This window comes from Coregonus lavaretus, assembly GCF_964263955.1.
Source record: "Coregonus lavaretus genome assembly, chromosome: 15".
Classification (NCBI taxonomy): domain Eukaryota; kingdom Metazoa; phylum Chordata; class Actinopteri; order Salmoniformes; family Salmonidae; genus Coregonus; species Coregonus lavaretus.
The window spans coordinates 40,326,106-40,348,825 of NC_140002.1; the positions used below are offsets into that span (position 1 = coordinate 40,326,106).

At 45.0% G+C, this 22,720-nt stretch overlaps 2 protein-coding genes across 2 annotated transcripts in view; both read left to right on the top strand.

The window, feature by feature from the left end:
* LOC311142240 (disks large homolog 4-like) overlaps positions 1 to 8,555 on the top strand; it is a 37,226-nt gene extending 28,671 nt beyond the window's left edge. The window contains exons 6-21 of the mRNA XM_084177849.1: positions 760 to 929; positions 1,280 to 1,416; positions 1,996 to 2,137; positions 2,283 to 2,421; positions 2,800 to 2,956; positions 3,247 to 3,349; positions 3,447 to 3,561; positions 4,597 to 4,773; positions 5,071 to 5,113; positions 5,210 to 5,240; positions 5,386 to 5,433; positions 5,532 to 5,633; positions 5,752 to 5,924; positions 6,330 to 6,442; positions 6,549 to 6,640; positions 7,612 to 8,555. Coding sequence (XP_084033975.1) covers positions 760 to 929; positions 1,280 to 1,416; positions 1,996 to 2,137; positions 2,283 to 2,421; positions 2,800 to 2,956; positions 3,247 to 3,349; positions 3,447 to 3,561; positions 4,597 to 4,773; positions 5,071 to 5,113; positions 5,210 to 5,240; positions 5,386 to 5,433; positions 5,532 to 5,633; positions 5,752 to 5,924; positions 6,330 to 6,442; positions 6,549 to 6,640; positions 7,612 to 7,718 — 1,849 coding nt within the window. The 3' untranslated portion in view covers positions 7,719 to 8,555. The remainder of the gene's footprint in view (positions 1 to 759; positions 930 to 1,279; positions 1,417 to 1,995; positions 2,138 to 2,282; positions 2,422 to 2,799; positions 2,957 to 3,246; positions 3,350 to 3,446; positions 3,562 to 4,596; positions 4,774 to 5,070; positions 5,114 to 5,209; positions 5,241 to 5,385; positions 5,434 to 5,531; positions 5,634 to 5,751; positions 5,925 to 6,329; positions 6,443 to 6,548; positions 6,641 to 7,611) is intronic.
* Positions 8,556 to 15,944: 7,389 nt separating this feature from the next.
* LOC311142885 (ephrin type-B receptor 4a-like) overlaps positions 15,945 to 22,720 on the top strand; it is a gene marked incomplete at its 5' end in the record, with an annotated part of 32,577 nt that continues 25,801 nt past the window's right edge. Inside the window, 1 exon segment of the mRNA XM_084178598.1 lies at positions 15,945 to 16,023. Coding sequence (XP_084034724.1) covers positions 15,945 to 16,023 — 79 coding nt within the window.

The window sequence follows — 22,720 nt, forward strand, 5'->3', positions numbered from 1 at the left end:
CTGCGTGCCTGGCAGATATCTCAACTTGGATGTCGGCCCACCACCTCAAGCTCAACCTTGACAGATGGAGCTGCTCTTCCTCCTGGGGAAGGTCTACCCGCTCAAAGACCTCTCCATCACGGTTGACAACTCCACAGTGTCGCCCTCCCAGAGTGCAAAGAACCTTGGCGTGACCCTAGCCAACACCCTGTCGTTCTCTGCAAGCATCAAGGCAGTGACTCGCTCCTGCAGGTTCCTGCTCTACAACATCCATAGAGTACGACCCTACCTCACACAGGAAGCGGCACAGGTCCTAATCCAGGCACTTGTCCTCTCTCGTCTGGACTACTGCAACTCGCTGTTGGCTGGGCTCCCCGCTTGTGCCATCAAACCCCTTTAATTTATCCAGAACGCTGCAGCCCGTCTGGTTTTCAACCTTCCCAAGCTCTCCCATGTTACCCCGCTCCTCCGCACACTCTACTGGCTTCCAGTCAAAGCTTGCATCCACTACAAGACCATGGTGCTTACCTACAGAACATACCCCTCCCTATATTCAGGCTATGTTCAAACCCTATACCGCAACCCGAGTACTCCATTCTGCCATCTCAGGTCTCTTGGCCCCGCTCAGCCCAATCAAAACTCGTCTCTGTCCTGGCACCCCAATGGTGACAATAAACCTTTCTCTTCTCTCTCTCTATTCTCTCTCTCTCTCTCTCTCTCTCTCTCTCTCTCTCTCTCTCTCTCTCTCTCTCTCTCTCTCTCTCTCTCTCTCTCTCTCAGTGTGAATGACAGTATCCTGTTTGTGAATGACGTGGATGTGAGGGAGGTGACCCACAGTCTGGCTGTGGAGGCTCTGAAGGAGGCGGGGGCCATCGTCCGCCTCTACGTGCTCCGCAGAAAACCAGCCGCAGAGAAAGTCACAGAGATCAAGCTCATCAAAGGGCCCAAAGGTACTGCTCGGTTTGGGTTTCTATTTGTTTGTGTGGTTAGTGCTTACATATTTATGTACCTGTCAGTTATTATTTACCTCCTCCGTCTCTCTCTCTCTCTTTCTCTCTCTCGCTTTCTCTCTTTCTCTCTCTCCATCTCTCTCTCCATCTCTCTCTCTCTCTCTCTCTCTGTCTCCCTCTGTCTCTCTCTCCTTTCTGTCTCTCTCTCTCTCTCTCTCTCTCTCTCTCTCTCTCGTTCTCTCTTACTCTCTCTCTCGTTCTCTCTCTCGCTCTCCGTCTCTCTCTCTCTTTCTCCGTCTCTCACTCTCTCTCTCCCTTTCTCTCTCTGCTCCATCCTGTCCCTCCCATAGGTCTAGGTTTCAGCATTGCTGGAGGGGTGGGTAACCAGCACATACCAGGAGACAACAGCATCTATGTCACTAAGATCATCGAGGGCGGGGCTGCTCACAAGGACCAGCGGCTGCAGATAGGGGATAAGATACTGGCGGTCAGTCCTCACGCACACACTGGCAGACAGTCTCGCTGTCTTACACGTAGTAGAGGAACACTTAGACAATCCAACATATCTAGTCCACTTCAGCAGCGTAGGTGCATTAAGAATCTAGATAAATTACAGATGTAATTTTCACAGCCTGAGATTCATTAATATGGTAATAGATGTGTGGGATAGGAGAGCTATTTAACATCAGCAGCACTGCTACTGCTGCTGCCTGCACTGTGTGGCACTACTGCCATCTCCTGGGCGATGGAGCAACTGCAGATGAGTGGTGGATTACACTCAATATGAGCTCCATGCAGAAGCTACAAAATGGTGCATGTGTCCCTGCCAAATGGAGCCTGGTCCACTGCTTTATTTCCCAATGAGCTATGATACCATGCCTGTGATTTAGAATAGCTTCAGAACGTCCTCAGAGAGAAGGATCACGTTGACATTTCATTGACTAGGAAGCTGTATAAAATGCCTGTCAGCACTGCAGGAGCTATTTTACTGCGTCCATGATGTACAGGTTAGCAGCCTGTGTAGCAGTAAGTCTGATCCTTGTTCCCCTTCTGTCTGTGTGTTCAGGTGAACAGTGTTTGTCTGGAGGACGTGATGCATGAGGATGCAGTGGGAGCCCTGAAGAACACAGCCGAGGTGGTTTACCTCAGGGTGGCCAAGCCTAACAACCTCTACCTGAACTCCTACAACCCGCCAGACCTTACCAGCAGTAAGTGTGTGTGTGTGTGTGTGTGTGTGTGTGTGTGTGTGTGTGTGTGTGTGTGTGTGTGTGTGTGTGTGTGTGTGTGTGTGTGTGTGTGTGTGTGTGTGTGTGTGTCTGTGATCCTCTAATGGTCCATGTCTTCTTTCCCCAGCATACTCCCCTCACATGGACACAGATCTTGGCCACCCCAGCTACCTTGGATCAGATTACCCACAAGCCCTCACTCCCACCTCACCCAGTCGCTTCTCTCCAGTGTTGCACAGCATGATGGGGGATGAAGACCTTCCCAGGTGAGCAAAGCTTTCTGGGCAGACTCAAATGCCAAATCAACCAATGGCCTTTCCAAAGGCCCCTCATGGGGATCATAAATGATGGGCTTGTTGTGAAAATGAAAAGCTCCTGGTGGAGGTAGATTTGGTTAGCATAGGCCTGACCCAGAGCTAACCAACTATTATTTTCTTTTTCTCTCTGCCTCTCTTTTTCTTGTGCCCCAAAATGTGGTGTCCCCATTTCACTCTCCATTTACATATCTCTTTACCCTCATGTTATCTGCCCTTCTCCCTCCCCATGTTATCTCTCCCTCTTGTTAGTCTCCTCCTTCCCCTCCATTTCTCCTCGTCTCTTCCTGACCCTCCATCCCTCCCCTTCTCCCCTCCTCTCTCTGTCAGGGACCCTAGGAGAGTGCTGATCCACAGGGGTTCTACAGGCCTGGGTTTTAACATCGTGGGAGGAGAGGATGGAGAGGGCATCTTCATCTCCTTCATCCTGGCAGGGGGGCCTGCCGACCTGAGCGGAGAGCTGCGCAAGGGCGACCAGATCCTCAGCGTAAGGACACACACACTCACACTCACACACTCACACACACACACTCACACACAAGTGGATTCATATTCTGTACACACAGGCACACACTTACATATATAAACAAACTCTCTATCACTCTCTTTCTCATGCACACAGACACACAGCTTCACACACACACTTCTCTGAGTGTTTAGGATGTGTTAGTATTATGCTCTGTGTCCTGTGTTTGTGTGTGTGTGTGTGTGTGTGTGTGTGTGTGTGTGTGTGTGTGTGTGTGTGTGTGTGTGTGTGTGTGTGTGTGTGTGTGTCAGGTGAATGGAGTGGACCTGCGTATCGCCACCCATGAGCAGGCTGCAGCAGCCCTGAAGAACGCTGGCCAGACTGTCACCATCATCGCCCAGTACAGACCAGAGGGTGAGGCCAGCACTAGAGTAACCTACCACTGCACACAACACTGCATCACCGTACGCGAAGGGACCATACATGTGCTAATGTGTATGTGTGTGTTCAGAGTACAGCCGTTTCGAAGCGAAGATCCACGACCTGAGGGAACAGCTGATGAACAGCAGCATGGGTTCTGGCCAGACAACACTAAGGAGCAACCCCAAGAGAGGCTTCTACATCAGGTACTCATTAATACTGTACTATATACAACCCCAAGAGAGGCTTCTACATCAGGTACTCATTAATACTGTACTATATACAACCCCAAGAGAGGCTTCTACATCAGGTACTCATTAATACTGTACTATATACAACCCCAAGAGAGGCTTCTACATCAGGTACTCATTAATACTGCACGATATACAACCCCAAGAGAGGCTTCTACATCAGGTACTCATTAATACTGTACTATATACAACCCCAAGAGAGGCTTCTACATCAGGTACTCATTAATACTGTAATATATACAACCCCAAGAGAGGCTTCTACATCAGGTACTCATTAATACTGTACTATATACAACCCCAAGAGAGGCTTCTACATCAGGTACTCATTAATACTGTACTATATACAACCCCAAGAGAGGCTTCTACATCAGGTACTCATTAATACTGTACTATATACAACCCCAAGAGAGGCTTCTACATCAGGTACTCATTAATACTGTACTATATACAACCCCAAGAGAGGCTTCTACATCAGGTACTCATTAATACTGTACTATATACAACCCCAAGAGAGGCTTCTACATCAGGTACTCATTAATACTGTACTATATACAACCCCAAGAGAGGCTTCTACATCAGGTACTCATTAATACTGTACTATATACAACCCCAAGAGAGGCTTCTACATCAGGTACTCGTTAATACTGTACTATATACAACACCAAGAGAGGCTTCTACATCAGGTACTCGTTAATACTGCACTATATACAACCCCAAGAGAGGCTTCTACATCAGGTACTCATTAATACTGCACTATATACTATATGCAACCCCAAGAGAGGATTCAGCGTCAGGTACTTATTAATACTGCGTTGTATACTATATACAATCCCACAATGACACAACACTGCTACTACCAGGCTAGTACAGCACTGTGAACACCTCAGAGCACGACAACCCACTACACCTCAAAGAATGGCTGTATCTACTTTTATAACTTTGTCTTCTACCTTTCCTCTCCCATGGTCTCCTCTCCTCCGTCTGCCCCAGGGCCCTGTTTGACTATGACAAGACAGCAGACTGTGGTTTCCTGAGCCAGGCGGTGGGCTTCAGGTTTGGTGACGTGCTCCATGTCCTGGACTGTGGTGATGAGGAGTGGTGGCAGGCCAGACGGGTCAGCCCCCAGACAGACGTTGAGGAGGTCGGCTTTATTCCCAGCAAACGCAGGTCAGACACCTCACAGCACTGCCTGTCTCTGTGTGTTGGGGTGTGTGTGTGTGTGTGTGTTGTGTGAATGTGTATTTCAATCAGCTTTTTTCTGTTTTCTCCGTCTGCATGGGGAATTGCGTAGACAGCGTGATTGATGCTGTATTCTATGGTTATGTATTCTATGATTGATGCTGTATTCTATGGTTATGTAGCAGATCTTTCACTTCCAACCTTTCACACTCCTTTTTTCCCCTCTGCTGCTCTCTTTCTCTCCCTCTGCCTTTTACTGCCTCCTTTCATTCCCAACCCCTTCAGGGTAGAAAGGAAAGAGTGGTCTCGCATGGGCACCAAAGAGAGGGTAAGCACATAAGTTAGTGAGATTCTATGAATCATTTTACACCAATGTCTTCCTCTGTCTCTCTGTCTAAACAGCTGTTTTCTCTGTGTTGTGTAGGATCGCAGTCGGGACAGCCTCGGATCTCAAGGTAAGCAGCCGTAGAGGAGGAGATTGGCTCAGCCCTCAGTAGAGGTAGAATGACACGGTGATCAGATGATCAGTAGCTACTGACTGACTGACCAGCTAACTAACTGTCGGACTGACTGGCTGGTGTTGTTGTGTTCTGGTTTCAGGGAGAGATGATTCTCAACACAGCTATGAAACAGTCACACAAGTAGAGGGTGAGAATAGACTTTCAAGTACTATTTTATTCACTTTATACTTCTATGTACTCCTTATTTATTCCGTCTTACCTGTCTCTCTCTCTCTCTCCATATAGTGCATTATGCCAGGCCCATCATAATATTGGGTCCCATAAAGGACAGGGTAAATGATGACCTGCTGTCAGAGTTCCCTGACAAGTTTGGATCTTGTGTCCCTCGTAAGTATTGACCCGTCAAAGATTAACCATTTCCCTGCTCACCCAATTGGTTTACGTTGATCTATTGACAGGGTGATTGATTGACAGCCTGACTGATCGCTTGGCCCCTCCCCCACAGACACCACACGGCCCAAGCGGGAGTACGAGGTGGACGGGCGGGACTACCACTTTGTGTCGTCACGGGAACAGATGGAGAAGGACATCCAGAGCCACCGCTTCATCGAGGCGGGCCAGTACAACAGCCACCTGTACGGCACCAGCGTCCAGAGTGTCCGCGAGGTGGCAGAGCAGGTACAGCATAGATGACATCCCCCATAGAGATACAGTATATTATCATTATGTTATTAATATGATAATATATTATTTATAATGGGTTTAGATGAGAGGGATGATACATTAGGCCGCTATACATCATTTAACATGGTCACAACAACAGCTGTTGTACTGTATTGATTGGTTTAAGAAGTGTAAAAGGATCTGGCTGATTGAATCCCCTACTCCCTCCCTCCCTACCTCCCTCTGTTCTCTCCCTGCCCTCCTCCCTCCCTCCCTACCTCCCTCTGTTCTCTCCCTCCATCTCTCCCTCCCCTCCTTCCTCTCTCTCCATCCATCTCTCCCTCCTCCATCTCTCCCTCCCCTCCTTCCTCTCTCTCCCTCCCCTCATCATTCCCTTTCCCTCCTGTGCTGTGTGAGTAGCAGGGGAAACATTGTATACTGGACGTGTCGGCCAATGCTGTCCGCAGACTACAGGCCGCTCAGCTGCACCCCATCGCCATCTTCGTCCGGCCCAAGTCACTGGAGAATGTCCTGTATGTACACACTTACACACACACATAAACACAAAGTATAGACATAGTCACACACTAGCTATCTGACTTGTGTTGATTGGTGATTGTGTGTGTTGTTGTTGTGCAGAGAGATCAACACTCGTCTGACAGAAGAGCAAGCCAGGAAGGGCATGGACCGTGCTCTCAAACTGGAACAGGACTTCCTAGAGTGCTTCTCAGGTAACACTTTGGGCTGTAATTCCATTAATTAACCTTTTACTGCAGTGGGTTAAATCAGGGTCACAGAGTGATTCTTGGTAGTCTTAAACAATTCTACTTTGAAACAAAAGTATACACCTTGTCACGGTTTCGGCCGAGGCTGCTCCTCCTCCTTGTTCGGGCAGGCTTCGGCGGTCGTCGTCCCCGGAGTACTAGCTGCCACCGTTCGATGTTTCATGTTTGTTTGGTTTTGTCTGTTTGTACACCTGTCCCTTGTTAGTGTTTGATTTGGTTGCCTATTTAGTTTTCGTGTGTGGGGGCAGGTGTTATGTGGTATTGTTTATTTGTCAAGCTGTTGCTCTTTGGTATTACTCTCAGGATTGTTGTTTTTCCGAGAGTCCGCACTGTGTGCGCTATCGTCATTTTTACGCACTGTGTGTATTGTGCGTACTTTGTATTTTGCCTCCCGGTTGGGTTGGCTGTTCGCCTGTTTGGTGCTGTTATTTTTGTTACTAAAGTCTGTTGACGAACGCCCGTGTTTCCTGCGCTTGATTCCTCACCGCATCTACACTCAGCTACTGACACACCTCACACACATGGTTATGGTCTTTAAAAAAATAAGGCACCTGTACCATGTCAGATATAGAGCTGAAATTGAAATATAACAGAACTGTTTGACAACAGATTTTCATTGTAAAAAAAACAAAAAAATGTTATTAATTATACAATTATGAAAAATATTTACAACAATCCTCCCATGAGTCCAAAGAGGGTGCTTTCGGTCATTAACTGCAGGATAGGACTACGCTGGAACGTGTTGACCTAATTCTCCTCTGACTTGATCTTGATGTTGGCTCATAGTTCCTTCCACACACAGAAAGACACATATCTGACTCTCTCTCTCTCCCCCTCTCTCTCTCTCTCTCTCTCTCTCTTCATCTCTTCCTCTCTATGTCTCCCTCTCCCTCACCTTACCTCTTCCCCCTCTCCAGCTGTGGTGGAAGGCGACAGCTTCGAGGAGGTTTACCACAAGGTGAAGACGGTGATTGAAGAGCAATCGGGGCCTTACATCTGGATCCCCACACGGGAGAGGCTGTGAGGCTGCCCCCTAACCCACCTCCACCCCCCAACCACCCTCAGCCAGTCTGCCCTCCAGCCCAACCAGCGCTCAGAGAGACAGAGAGAGACACAGAGAGACACAGACAAACACTAAGGCAGAGACATACACACACACACACACAGGGGGGGACGTGAAGAGAGACACACAGAATAATATTAAAAGAGAGACACAGGAATAAAAACACAGAGAGACAGGTAAGGACAGTATTTCATCAGTATTCATATATAATCAATGTGTTATGAGTACTGAGAGAGACTGGAGAGGGGTGACCCAGTTGGGCGTGGCAGGGAAGGGCGGGGGGCGTCCCCAGGATAAGCACAGGGTAACGGATCCGCCATCTCCCCCTCTCCGTCTCCCTCAGTCTCATTGGCTGCCTTTGACATCCCCACTGACAAACAGGCGGGCAAAACCATCAGCAGCCCTCTGATCCCTCCTTTTTTATATCCCTTAGCCTTCTCTCCTCCTCCTGTCAACTCTCTCTCCATTCAGGACATGAAAAGGTGAGAGAGAGAGAGAGAGAGAGAGAGAGAAGGAGTGCATAGACTATGGAGGGACACACAAATCATATTGAGTCCCTCTGACACGGAGGAGGCTATATTCTAGTGAGAAGGCTTTGCTCTGTGTGTCAACAACTATGAACAACATCCCACTAACCAAGACTGGCATTCGCTCAATCACCCATGAATAGCATTTGCGAGGGCATTTTTCAAAAGCAGCTCAAATATAAACTAAAATGCTGAATTTGTGCATGCGTCCTCAAAGACAACGGATATGGAAGTTGAGGAAAAGGATGGATAATAAGAAGAAAGGATGTAGAAGAAGAAGAAGAAGAAGAAGAAGAAGAAGAAGAAGAAGAAGAAGAAGAAGAAGAAGAAGAAGAAGAAGAAGAAGAAGAAGAAGAAGAAGAAGAAGAAGAAGAAGAAGAAGAAGAAGAAGAAGAAGAAGAAGAAGAAGAAGAAGAAGAAGAAGAAGAAGAAATGACTGAGAGGTGTGCGCCACCCGTTCTCTGTTTTGATGGTGGGGGAGTTTTTAGCATGTCTCAACAGAGAGAAGAGCAGAGCGGTACAGATGGAGAAAGAGGAGGGTGTCTGTCTTGTGTGCTAACTCACTGTGTGCATAGACAATGGACGACCTCACATATAACCTCTGGGTCTCTTCTGTACCACACACACGGTCAGCAGTACAGTAGTGCCATTCTAATCCACCTAGCTCTTCTCCAAAAGCACTGGGTGTTCTGGCCTGTTTGTAACGGTCAGGCAGATTCCAGGCTGAATGTTCTCTTAAGGCCCAACAGCAGAGTCCTTAGCTTCAGCGCTTTAGTGTTAAGAGCACCACAGCCAATTCTCTGATCACTCTTCCAAATAGACCCCTCAACAACCCACACACAGTGTTCTCATTGGCCTGTGTGTGTGTGGACTGTGTGAGGATTAAATCATCTCTTCCTCTCTACCACTCTTTCTCTGCCTCTTTCTTGCTCTCTCTCTTTCTTTCCTCACAAATTAAGGCTACGTATATATAACACGTTTAACAGACAAAATGGCCTATACAAATATATATTTTTAATGACGATTTATAACAGGAGTTAGAGCCTGTAAAATGTAATATCTCTTCAACAATATTCCATTGCTTTGTTTGGGTAAAGTTTCTCTTGTGTTTGGGGATTTGTTTTGGTCATTGACTTTGCTCGATTTGCCCTTCCACAACACACAGTCCTGACACACAAACACACAAAGAAACACATAATAACTGAGATATAACTGAGATATAACTGAGATATAACTGAGCTATAACTGAGATATAACTTAGATATTACTGAGCTATTACTGAGCTATAACTGAGCTATAACTCAGATATAACTGAGCTATTACTGAGATATAACTGAGCTATTACTGAGATATAACTGAGATATAACTGAGATATAACTGAGATATAACTGAGATATAATTGAGCTATTACTGAGATATAACTGAGCTATAACTCAGATATAACTGAGCTATTACTGAGATATAACTGAGCTATTACTGAGATATAACTGAGATATAACTGAGATATAACTGAGATATAACTGAGATATAACTGAGCTATTACTGAGATATAACTGAGCTATAACTCAGATATAACTGAGCTATTACTGAGATATAACTGAGCTATTACTGAGATATAACTGAGATATAACTGAGATATAACTGAGATATAACTGATCCTCAGTGCAGTATGTTTATTATCTTCTCCAGTTACACATCTCACTTCCTGTGGCTGGAGTGTTTTGAGTTGAGGTACAGTAGCTATATAATACACAAGTCCAATCTTATGGATAGGGTAAGGTTGTGTGTGTATGCGTATGTGGGTGGTTGTGCATGTGAATGGGTGGGGATGCAAATGTGTGTGTGTGCTTGCGTGTGTGTGACTGTGCGCTTGCATGTGTGAGTGCCACGCTCATGAGATTTGGTGCAATAGTGTAGTGATGATATGCAATGAGAGTGGGTTTGGGTGTCTTAGAAGATATATAATAATATGTTATAGGTATAATATATAAGTATGATAATATGTTTGCACTGACAGCATTAATACAGGTATTAATAGAGGGAGTGAGAATAAGACAAAATAAAATATAGATTCCAGGGGTTTACAGACACTAGTTTATATTTTGAAACATTTGTTAAGAACTTTGATTTGACGTTTAAAGAGTGAAGTTACTGGTGGAAGTGACCATTCATATTTATTGTTATTTTATTTTGGATTACTTGCTTTTCCCAGTGAGAGATGGAAAGTGTTAATGTTTTGGATTGATTATTTATTATTAACTGCTTTCACTGTTTCAGTTTTATTCACTTATAAGTCTGTATATTATCATTTTAATACTTTTTTTCACTTAAAGAAATCTCAGTTTTTGGGGACTGGCCAGAACTGTTGTAAATACAGAGATGTGTGGGGAGTGGGACACTCTGACAATGCATACTGATGATTGGACATTAGAGAAACCATCAGTCTCAGCACTGGGACCTGAGACCACAGCCCTGCTACCCCCTGTAAGACACAGGAACACATCACTTTGAGTGGGTCACACACACACACACACACACACACACACACACACACAGCACTTCTTATTCTCTTACACAGACAGACACGTACACAAGAACACACAATCTACATGAATGGAATAATAATATGTTATTAATTTATTTATTTGAAAAATCAAATCTATTTCTTATTCTCTGTCTCAGTCATCCATATCATAGTGTGATACTCCTAAACAAAATATATATACATTTTTACTGAATAGACTGATGATAAAATTACATCAAAGTCAACTGATGCAGAACATGTTTAAAATGATTTATCTTGCAAGAGATATTTGACAATGACAATATCAAGCAAACTAATATGTTTCATTTAAGTGAATCGCTTGTTGTAAATTAGCTATAAAGACAAGACAATTAATTAAAATAAGCTTTCTGGAAGAAAAGAATTGTGTCATGGCACCATTTTGTTTTTGCAGACGGTTTCATGTTGTGTTTTGGGAACAAGCCAGGAAGACACCATGCAGGGAAGGTTGGTCCTCAGCCTGGGAAGAGGAAAAAGATAAGAACATTGTGGCCTTTAGGGGGCGCTCATATGTCATTTTTGTAGAGTACTTCTCCGCAGTCTCCAGTTTCATGTACTGCAATCTTTTATTTTGGCTCTCTGTCCTTTTGTTGTGGTGTGTTTTTGTGTGTTTCTTGTATTCCCAAATGTATTGTCTTTGCTCTTTCTCTCATTCTTTCTCTATCTCTCCGTGTTCTCCTCCCTCCCTTCCTCTCCCTCTCTCTCTCTCCCTCTCTTTCCCTCTCTCTCTCTCTCTCTCTCTCTCCCTCTCTCCCCACTCTGCTGACACCCAGGGGACCACCCTTTTCCCTTTAGGAAATCACACAACAAAGATACTTCCTCTGTGAGCCTGAGATATAGAGGTGTGTGTGTGTGTGTGTGTGTGTTCACATGGCACTGAATTGTGTGAGAGGATGAGGTGAGCCCCCCCCCCCCCCCCGCTTACAATGTCAAGCACTTTGAGCATTGGAAAATCGCTATATAACCAGTCCATTAGGTGTGTGTGGCTATTTGGCTTGTGTGTGCCCTGTGTAGCTGCAGGTATGCACTTGGTGTGACTAATGGGGTGTGAGAAGAGAGAATCACGCCATAGTGGCTCCCCCAGTGTGATTAGGATCAGTCTGAGAGGCCAGTTAACCATAGGCTTATCTATCCCACTACAGATCTGCCAATTTGACATTTCACAAAACAAATAATAAGTACTTTTTTAACAGTCTTTTAGTTGGTCATTTTCACAATCGGTAGTGAATACTAGCTATTCAGCTTCTTCCTTTGTATGTGTGTGCTGCCTGGCAGGATCCTTCATTTACGCTCTGTGCTGATGTTCCACCTCACATTCATTGTGTGTACAGTCTTTGTGTCATCCAGATATTTCTCACTGTGGTTCAGCACTTCAGGTCGCAACAACAGGATTCCATTACCGTTTAATTTATGAGCACATTATCTCGTCAGAACTGGGTCAGCTCTAGGGTTAGCTGTTAGCACAATGAGATTTGACATATGTCTCTGTTGAATGGATTACATAAGATTGTAAAATAATACCATTATCATCATCCTTTAACAGTAATACCTGGGTTGTCTCCCTTTAAGTAGCCAGCTGTATGGCTAGGGTGTCACTGAACTAGGATACAGGCATGAAGTATGGGATTATGGAGCCTATTTGAAAGAGTGCCGGAGTTAGGATATATGGGTTTGGATTGGGGTGGGCTGTTTTACGATGGGAGGGGGCTAAAGGTATGTAGGGAGGGGTTCAAGTGATGGGAGGGTGGGGTGGGTGTACTGTATGTTGGGATGGGGTAGCACCTGCTATGGCAGCAGTCTGGTTCTGTTCCATTGGCTTATGGCTGTGCTGCTGAAGGTCTCCCTGCCAGCTAAACACGAGACCATGCCCATGAGCCATGAAAGCAGTTCTTTCACAGCTCTCTCTCCCCTCCCTCTCACTCTCACACACACACTCTCTCTCTCTCTCTCTCTCTCTCTCTCTCTGTCCCTCATGCCCTTCTCCCCTCCTCTCCCTCACTCTCTCTTCCTGTGTCCTCTGTGTCCTTATCCTTTCCTCCTCCCTCCCTCCCTCCCTGCCTCTCTCTTTTGCATAATGAATTATTTTGTGTCTGCGTTATTATTTAAATCCTGCATTCCACAGCACAACTTCCCACCCTCCCCACACCTTTCTAACCTCCATGGTTACCATGGCAACCCTGTATTTTCATGTTATTTCCATTTTGATATCCCAATTAAAGATGGGTGACATGAAGTGATCACGGCGGGAGGAGAGGGGCTGAGGAAGATTGCAGCTGAGCGCTTTGGGGGAATTACGGTGACTGTACAGTTATAAATCAGTCATCAATATTATGGACGGGAAGGCTAAATGTTGTGTTGAGCATCAGAAGCAGAGAAAAGCCGCTGGTCATTGTTACCTCACACCTGCTCCACTGTCTGGGGATAGAGGATGGAAGTGTTTTGGCCCGGGATGTAACAGTAGCATCAGACGTCCTGAGGCCATGGCAGAACAGTAGCTGTATATAGCCTTCCCTCCCCATTTACACACACACATGCACTGACGCTGAACCACAGCCGACTTCACACCTCTGTGGCACTGTGTGAGCCTCAGCTCTTCACGCTGTGTCTTTCTTTCACTCATTATTCTGGTTCCCTCTGTTCTCACCTCCACCATGTCTCTGTCTCACCCAAGAGAGGGAAGCCCCAGAAGTCTCGTCCAACACCCTCAGAGCTGTTAGCATATGTGTAGGGGAACATGGGGTTGTGGCCCACTATGGATGCATACCGTCTCTGAGAAACTTGCTGATCCAGCCTTATTCCCTCCAACGTCTGCCTTTAATTCACATTGACAGAGTGGAAGACAGAGTGGTATACTGCTGCTGTAGTATTGTGTAGTGTATGAATGGATCTTGTCCAGGAGTGTGTGAGCCACAGGAGAGAGTTGACTCCTCTGGACCATGTGCTCACAGCCTTCAGATAGGCCTGGGATTAAGCCCAGTTAGACCTGACCCCATTTAGCATTCCTCTGACCCAGTTACCCATGGACCAGGCTTTTTTTGGGCCACCTTGGACTCACAAACACAACCAAATAAGCTTCCCACTGCAACACACAGTTGCCTACACCACCTGCACAATGGGTATACAGGTATGGGTTTGGTATTGGTTGTGTCTTCGTATGCATACTGCTCATATTCTGTATGTGTGACATATAAGTGTGTGGGTCAAAGTGTGGTTTCTGTGCAAATAGCTAAATTCAACACCATTGATTATAATTCCCTTATTATTATAAGCTGATTATCGCATTTAGCTAGGTAGGCTACATAAACTTACGTTACAGCAGTTTCTGTGTAGGACAAGGAGTTTTAAGTCGCCTAATGTCTCGAGTGGAAATGCTTACTTGATGTGAGCATAGTATGCGCTAAATGTGTGGTGTGAAAAAGATTTGTAGGCCATTGCAAGTCACACACCCTGAATAAATGAATAAAAAATCACTTAGATCTAACACCAGAAATGTCCGTTTTCTGACCTGCAGACTATACCATAATATAGGTATATCATAGAATATCATTATAAAATATACTGTATATCATAATAAGCATTATTTTTTATTCTCAAAGCTTTCTTGTTCTCAGCCGAGTGACAGTCTTTCACTGCTACTAATTGTTTTCCACCAGTCTTTCAGATCATTTACATAAGAAAAGGACAAACCGCTCCTTAACTTTCATGAAGTCACTGTCGAGGAAATAACAGGCCAATCCCAAAGCGGGTCCCTGCGACCCTGCAATGAGGTGACATGAAACCAGACAGTCTGCTGGTTTCTTCTCCATAGATATTGTAGTAAGTAGCCTACATATCTTATATGCTTGCAGAGCAGACTGGGATGAAACTAAAGACCATAAAAGAGAACATTGTAATATGATCTCCACATCCCAATAAAAGAGAACATTGTAATATGATCTCCACATCCCAAAAACATGTAGGCTATTTCAATTTGTGTATCATGAATTAAACATGATAACACTTTGGTGTGAGCAATATCACTCCCGGTATTTAGGCTACAGAAACAAAAAGGAAGAAACAGCTCTTCCCCATGAAATACAAGATTGCAAAAATATCACAAAAATGGGGTCGAGTGAAAACATACATTGATTTTCGTATTCCTATTTGACTGACAGCTCAAATTGACCTATGGTTGGCCGAAACTGTGTGCGTGAAGGCGGGGCGTATGCAGTCAGTGGAGGTTAGTGTATTCGACGGTGATTGTGTGTGGTGAAACATCCCCGGTGAGACGACTACGAGTGGACGGGGGAATAAGTGCATAACTTTTTGTTTTTTGTTTATTTTCCCTGAGCGTAATTTCTCTTAACGTTTTTCTTTAAAGTATTAAATTTGTAAACCATTCTACATCATTGGAAACATGAAGGCAGTGGTAACGAGACACGCAGTTGTTCCCGACCCCATCGACTAGATCTTTTAGGAGGATAAAAAACAAAAAAACATACAATTCTTGTTCTGGTCGTTTGGAAACAAAATAGGCTACCGAAACGAACAAAACACAGCAGTAACATTGTTTTCGTTCATGTTGACAATTGAGGGGATTTTCAAGTGCCTTAATTGCGGAGTCTAGGCATCGAATTGAGAGGACAAAGAGTGGACCGAATACATCCCAAGGATACGATAAGTTTCACATACATGCGTCCCCTTTTCGAATATGACAGAGGACAACTTTGCTATATAATTGTATAGCCAAGATATACAATATGCTATAGCACTATAAAGGAACGTTTTTCCTAATATGAAAGTTCATATTTGATTGTCTATACTAGATTTTTAAAGAAACTGGTGGTCGACTATTTTTATCGACTTATTCCATGAGATATTGACTTGCAATCGTCCGTCAAAGCAAGGTTTTCCTTGTAATGTTGTGACCACATTTTTTTTTATTACTCATTCCTAGTGAAACTGGTGTTTGAACTGTGGTCCGTGTCAGATGTGGTCAGTGTTGCGGCCAATGGGTACACGGTCCAGCTGACCGTGCCACTAAATTACCAGTTACACTTTTTTTGACCCACACAACCGAAGGAGTTCGTTTATATTACGGATAATCTGTATGCCATTATGGATTTCCTATCCAGGCGCAGTGCCCCACTTTGGCTGGTCCTGCTGGAATGTGTGCTTCTGTCGACAGCAGAGGAAGGTAGGTTGGATTACCTCCTGTACAATGTTCTCAAGTACAACAAGGATGTTTCATGTGCTGTCATCATGCTTATTCTCGACGAAAAATGTACAGTGGGGTTATTAGGCTACCTAATAATAGGTTATTGGAAAATATAATTAAGGCCCCTTTTGCCTTCAGATTGTGGTTACATTGTAATTGCATCACATGTTACATTGTAACAACAGCACCGTTACATTGTAACAGCCGCACATAGCAATGTAACATGCTAGTTGACAATCATCGTGATGGTTAATCAATCATACACTCCTGCATTAACTATGTTTACAGTATAGTATGTTGTCTTTGTATAGAGAATCATCACCCTCCCATATCTTACTATTGCAATTAAATTCTGAGTGAGACTTTTCCCCGTTAATGAAGATGAACTTTTCACTTCAAGAGCCTATGTAAGTATCTTTATATAGGCATTTTAAAAACAGTCCAAAACAACCTAAATACCTGGATTCATTTAAGATAGAAAGGTGATAATGAATTAGCTGTGTGTGTATGTATGGGAGCGTGTGTTCTGGAAAGGTGTGGAACACCACAGAAATGGTCTGCGTGGATCCATACACTACATGGCTAAAAGTATGTGGACACCTGCTCGTCAAACATCTCCTTCCAAAATCATGGGCATTAATATGGAGTTGGTCCCCCTTTTGCTGCTATAACATCCTCCACTCTTCTGGGAAGGCTTTCCACTAGATGTTGGAACATTGCTGCGGTGACTTGCTTCCATTCAGCCAGAAGAGCATTAGTGAGGTCTGGCACTGATGTTAAGTGATTAGGCCTGGCTCGAAGTCGCGGTTCCAATTCACCCCAAAGGTGTTCGATGGGGTTGAGGTCAGGGCTTTGTGCAGGCCAGTCAAGTTCTTCCACACCAATCTCGACACACCATTTCTGTATGGACCTCACTTTGTGCACAGGGGCATTGTCATGCTGAAACAGGAAAGGGCCTTCCCCAAATTGTTGCCACAAAGTTGGAAGCACAGAATCGTCTAGAATGTCTTTGTATGCTGTAGCGTTAAGATTTCCCTTCACTGGAATTAAGGAGCCTAGCCCGAACCATGAAAAACAGCCTCAGACCGTTATTCCTCCTCCACCAAACTTTACAGTTGGCACTATGCATTGGGGCAGGTAGCGTTCTCTTGGCGTCCACCAAACCCAGATTTGTCCGTCAGACTGCCAGATGGTGAAGCATGATTCATCACTCCAGAGAAGGCGTTTCCACTGCTCCAGATTCCAATGGCGGCTAGCTTTAAGCCGACATTTGGCATTGTGCGTGGTGATCTTAGGATTGTTTGCGGCTGCTCGGCCATGGAAACCCATTTCAAGCTCCCAACGAACAGTTCTTGTGCTGACGTTGCTTCCAGAGGCAGTTTGGAACTCGGTAGTGAGTGTTGCAACCGAGAACAGGCGATTGTTACGCGCTGCGGGCTTCAGCACTCGGCTTTCCCGTTCTGTGAGCTTGTGTGGCCTACCACTTCATAATAACAGCACTTACAGTTGATCAGGCAGCTCTTGCAAGGTGAAATTGACGGTGCGACATTGAAAGTCACTGAGCTCTTCAGTAAGGGCCATTCTACTGCCAATGTTTGTCTATGGAGATTGCATGGCTGCGTGCTCGATTTTATACACCTGTCAGCAACGGGTGTGGCTGAAATACCCGAATCCACTAATTTGAAGGGATGTCCACATACTTTTGGACCGCATCCACCCAGACCATTTCTGTGGTGTTTCACTACCAATCAATCCTGAATGGCATGGCTCGGATTAGTTCCACATTACATGCTGAAATGGAGACACCTGGTCCCTGCTATCTACAAACAATTAACATGGTGCTGTTTGACAGGCATCGATAACACCCGAGCACGGCTATGGTATAACAGGAGACTTGAAGGGATTAGTTGGGTATGCCTACTACAACGTCACTGTATTTAGCCACAGTAACGCCAAAATCAATTCATGATTATGTTTTATAATAATAATAATAATAATACGCCATTTAGCAGACGCTTTTATCCAAAGCGACTTACAGTCATGCGTGCATATATTATTGTTGTTGTTGTTGTGTGTATTAGTTGATTAATTTAAATTAAGCTCATTTTAGAGGTCTTGTCCTCAATAAGTATCTGAACTATTACGATTCACTCTACATCCTGGCCTGTAACGATACTCTGTAGGCCTGCTTCACTTCCTACACTGTATCGTTTTCATGTCATGAACCCACCTCCAACATCTGTTCCCTAATTCCCTTTTCAACTCACAACAGAGAAGAAAGAGAAACAGTGTGCTGGGAGTTAGGCTAATCTATTGAATATGACCTCTCCCTTATCTTTTAAAACTCCACTTAAAGATCTTATTTACTTTTTGAATAATATTCACATGGCATTTGATGATTTTTGAAGTGTTACTTCCATGTGGTCACTGCAGGACTGTGAAGGTATTAAAAAGGGCAATGCTGGTGATGATTAATTTGGCCAAGTTAAGCTTGGTGTCCGTGGGGGGTAGATTGGATTCTGTCCACAGGGTAAAATCCTCAAAAGGGCCCCAAACCCTCTGAGATTAGACAGTGTGTGTGTGTGTGTGTGTGTGTGTGTGTGTGTGTGTGTGTGTGTGTGTGTGTGTGTGTGTGTGAATGATTAAACAAAGGCTGATCCCTGTGCATATCGTATATCAGATATTTAGTGGTCTTTGTCGGAAAAAGTTTGAAGAAAAAATAGACTTCCACCCGAGTGAGCCAGTGAGCCTTCACAATCAGCCTCCAAGATTAACTAACCCCCCAAAAGACACCAATCTAAAGGCTCATCCTCTCTCTGTTGCCTTCTCATTTTCTCCTCCTCTTTTCTCTCTCTCTCCCTCACTCTTTTTCTCTCTCCCTCACTCTTTCTTTCTCTCTCTCCCTCACTCTTTCTCATACCTTGGATAGAGTGCCATGATGAGTGACATTCTGCTTCACAACCCATAAGCCCATTGTCTAAAACCAGCAAATGCTAAAATTATGTTTTTATTCAGAATGCAAGAGGTCCTATTTATTTACCTTTATTTAACTAGGCAAGTCAGTTAAGAACAAATTCTTATTTACAATGACGGCCTACACCGGCCAAACCCGGACGATGCTGGGCAAATTGTGCGCCGCCCTATGGGACTCCCAATCACGGCTGGTTGTGATACAGCCTGGAATTAAACCAGGGGGTCTGTAGTGACGCCTCAAACACTGAGATGCAGTGCCTTAGACCGCTGCGCCACTCGGGAGCCCGAGTCCTAGGTGAAAGAGTTAGGGCCTCGCCTCCCTCCCCTGCACTCTTTTATTTTGTAACTCTTTCCGTTGACTCTCTCTCTGCTGTGTGAGCGAGGCAGTGCAGTCTGGACTTACCACTGTCTCCCCTGCCGCGGAAATGCGGATTTCTTCCCAGAAATCCTATTAAATGGAACCGATTTTTATAAAAAGGGATTTGCATTTAAAGCAATCCTCCCCCCTCACTGACACCCCCAGCCCATCATCCTCTGTGGCTTAATCCCACGATTAGCCCCTTGAAGAGTTAAACAGGCATCCGAGTCATGCAGCTGTAATCTACAGGCCAATCGGCCTCTACTCTCCAGCAACACTTTTTCTTTCTCGCTCTCTCTCTTGAGTGGCCTGATGAAGTTGCCTCCGCAGACTGGCCTCGGCCTAGACAGATGGGTTTCTGAGTGGGTCTGGGTTGGTTATCAAGACTATTTTAGTCACAAATGAGATGCGATGCATATGGAAATATGACAGGTGGACGGTAGTCCGGGTAGATGGTGTGATAGAAAAAGCCCCCCAGTCCACCACCACCAGCCCCCCAGTCCACCACCACCAGCCCCCCAGTCCACCACCACCAGCCCCCCAGTCCACCACCACCAGCCCCCCAGTCCATGCATCAATGTCAGTGACACACTGACAGACTGGCAAAAGGCGGGGCAGGCGACCCAAGTGCTCTCCTCTGCACCTCCACCCACACGCCACTCACTGTGAGAGGGGACACAATGGGGACGACTAGAGAGGGGACAGGCAGCAGAGGACAGGGAATGAGGCCACAGCCTATCAAAAAAGACAAGGACTGAGAATGACACTTATGGAGAAGGTCATTTATGCCAGAGGGTGAGAGGGAGAGACTGCTATCAAGTCAAGTAGAAATTAGAAAGAGGCTGACAGAAAGTGAGAGGGTGTGTGTCTGTGTTTAGTGTGTGTGTGCAGTAGGTGATAATCAGAAGCACCTGGCTGTGAGGCCAAGGGACTTCCCATGCCTGTATACTTGCTGTGATTCCCCTGAGCCCCAGAATACCTGTCCTAAATACAGTAACAACACTGAGCTCTGCAGGCAGGCAGCAGGCTTCCAGTCCCACCACACAGCTACTCAGACAAAGAGAGGACACTACATGTTCACACTAGTTTCACCATTTCATCCATCATCATACAATATATCTCTGTCTTATTTCCCTCTTTGGGAAATCTGTTCCAAAGGGGTTTGTGTCTTAAGCTTTTAAGAGGAAAGAACAGTGGGAGGAAGATTTTGAGCTGTACCCCTCAATGTGTTTGGCTTTCCTTGGCTGCTGAAAGAGAGAAAGAGAGGGATGTGTGATGTATCAGAATGAAAGAGAAGACCCATGCAGGGCGAGTATTCTCTTGTATCTGGGCTTGGATGTGCCGATCTTTGGATGGTTTTTGTAGCCTGAGTCTGTTCTACCATTCAGACTGACTGTCCCCCAGCTTCAAGCTGTCCACCTCCCACTGTGGATTAGTCACTGAGACCCTGTGTGTGTTTGCGCGTGTGTGGTGTATCTGCATGGTTTATGTAAAAAGGACTATATACAGTTGTAATACAGTTTGTAATAATATTCTGTAACCAATGGGGACCCCGAAGCTCGATATGGTAAAGAAGGCAGACGTTAGAGAGCCCTGACAGTAAATGTTGGTCGTATTATTTTCTGCAGTCGATGCGTGTACCTTTGCGTCAGAGCATATTTGAGTGCGTCTGTAGAAGTGTGTGTGAGAGAGCTGACCTTTTGTTTGGTATTTTTCCCAGTGTTTAGTGGGCGGGAGACTCTCCCAGTGTGACTGACATGGAGATGCATGCAAACACATTTTGTGTCCAGAGATAATTATAAGGATGCGACTTGAGTCCTGGGATGGGGAGAGAGAAGTGGGTTGAACGACAGAATCAGAAAGATAGAAAGAACCACTAAACAAAACAGACAGTAAACATGCTAAAAGTGCATGGAGATTATGCCCACTTTGAAAAACTGACCTGTTCCAGAGCCAAAGTGTATGTTTCATTCAACACATTTTTTTCAACACTTTATAAACTCTTTATAAATCCTTATAAACATAATGAGTTATCTCCGTCACACTTGTTACCATTGAGTCCCTATCAGTAATTAAACAGAAACACAACTCCCTTTGATTTGAGGTTGACTTAATCCTAAACCTTCTGTTCTAAACACACAGTGACACACACATTGGTTTAATTAAGATGCCGATCAAACCCATGCCAACTAACTGTACCATTGTTTTCCCCTCAATAATCGGTGAGGTTACTTGATCTTGTAACAAGCTGTTCCACTGTGGTTCTCTCTTTCTCTCAAAGGGAGGGGGGTGAGGGGATGGAGGGAGGACTCAGAGTTTTTTGTTCCACTCCAGCTCTTCTTAATTAGGCTTTTATGGAGTTTAATCTCACCCATAGCTCAGTGTCTTTTGTTAGCCAGGGAGGGAGATGTGGGAAGTCAACGGAACTCTTTCAGATCACCCCTTTGGTGTGAGATTAGCTAAAGAAAAATCAAACCAGGGAGAAACAAACCCAGAACATTACTACTGTCTACTGCTGAACAATCTCCGCAATTAGCTAGCTGCAATGTGACAGAAATGTTCTGGAGACAACTACCGCAGTCTGTTGTGTGGAAATGCTGCTGTTTCAACTTCAATATGTTCTGCTGTGGCACGGGAATTTCAGCCACAATATTAGAACTTTACCCAAAACAGCCTGCACATTTCTGAGCCAAAATGAATACCAGACTCGGAGGGTAGGTTTAATACACTTAATCCCCACTGCTATGGTCAGCCGTTTTGGTTCCCAGCTGTGTTATTCAACTCTGGCTGCACACCCACACACATACCCACACATAGAGTGACCCTGTCCAGTTCTAATAGCCAGTAGCCTTCTCCCAACAGTCATTGGATCAGGTTGTGTCCTGGGAGGGAAGGAGAGCACAGGGACACTAGTATCTGCCTGCCTGGCCTGGGCCAGCCTGTTTGGCATGCATCCCTGAAGAGGAGCATATCAAACTAGGAGTCAAACATTAACACCCTCATTCTCACTTTCTTTCCTCACTCCTCTCTCTCTCTCTCTCTCTCTCTCTCTCTCTCTCTCTCAAACATTAACACCCTCATTCTCACTTTCTTTCCTCACTCCTCTCTCTCTCTCTCTCTCTCTCTCTCTCTCTCTCTCTCTCTCTCTCTCTCTATATATATATATATATATATATATATATACAGTATATACACTGAGTGTACACAACATTAGGAACACCTTCCTAGTATTGAGTTGCATCCCCTTTTGCCCTCAGAACAGCCTCAATTTGTCGGGGCATGGACTTTACAAGGTGTCGAAAGCGTTCGACAGGGATGCTGGGCCGTGTTGACACCAGTGCTTCC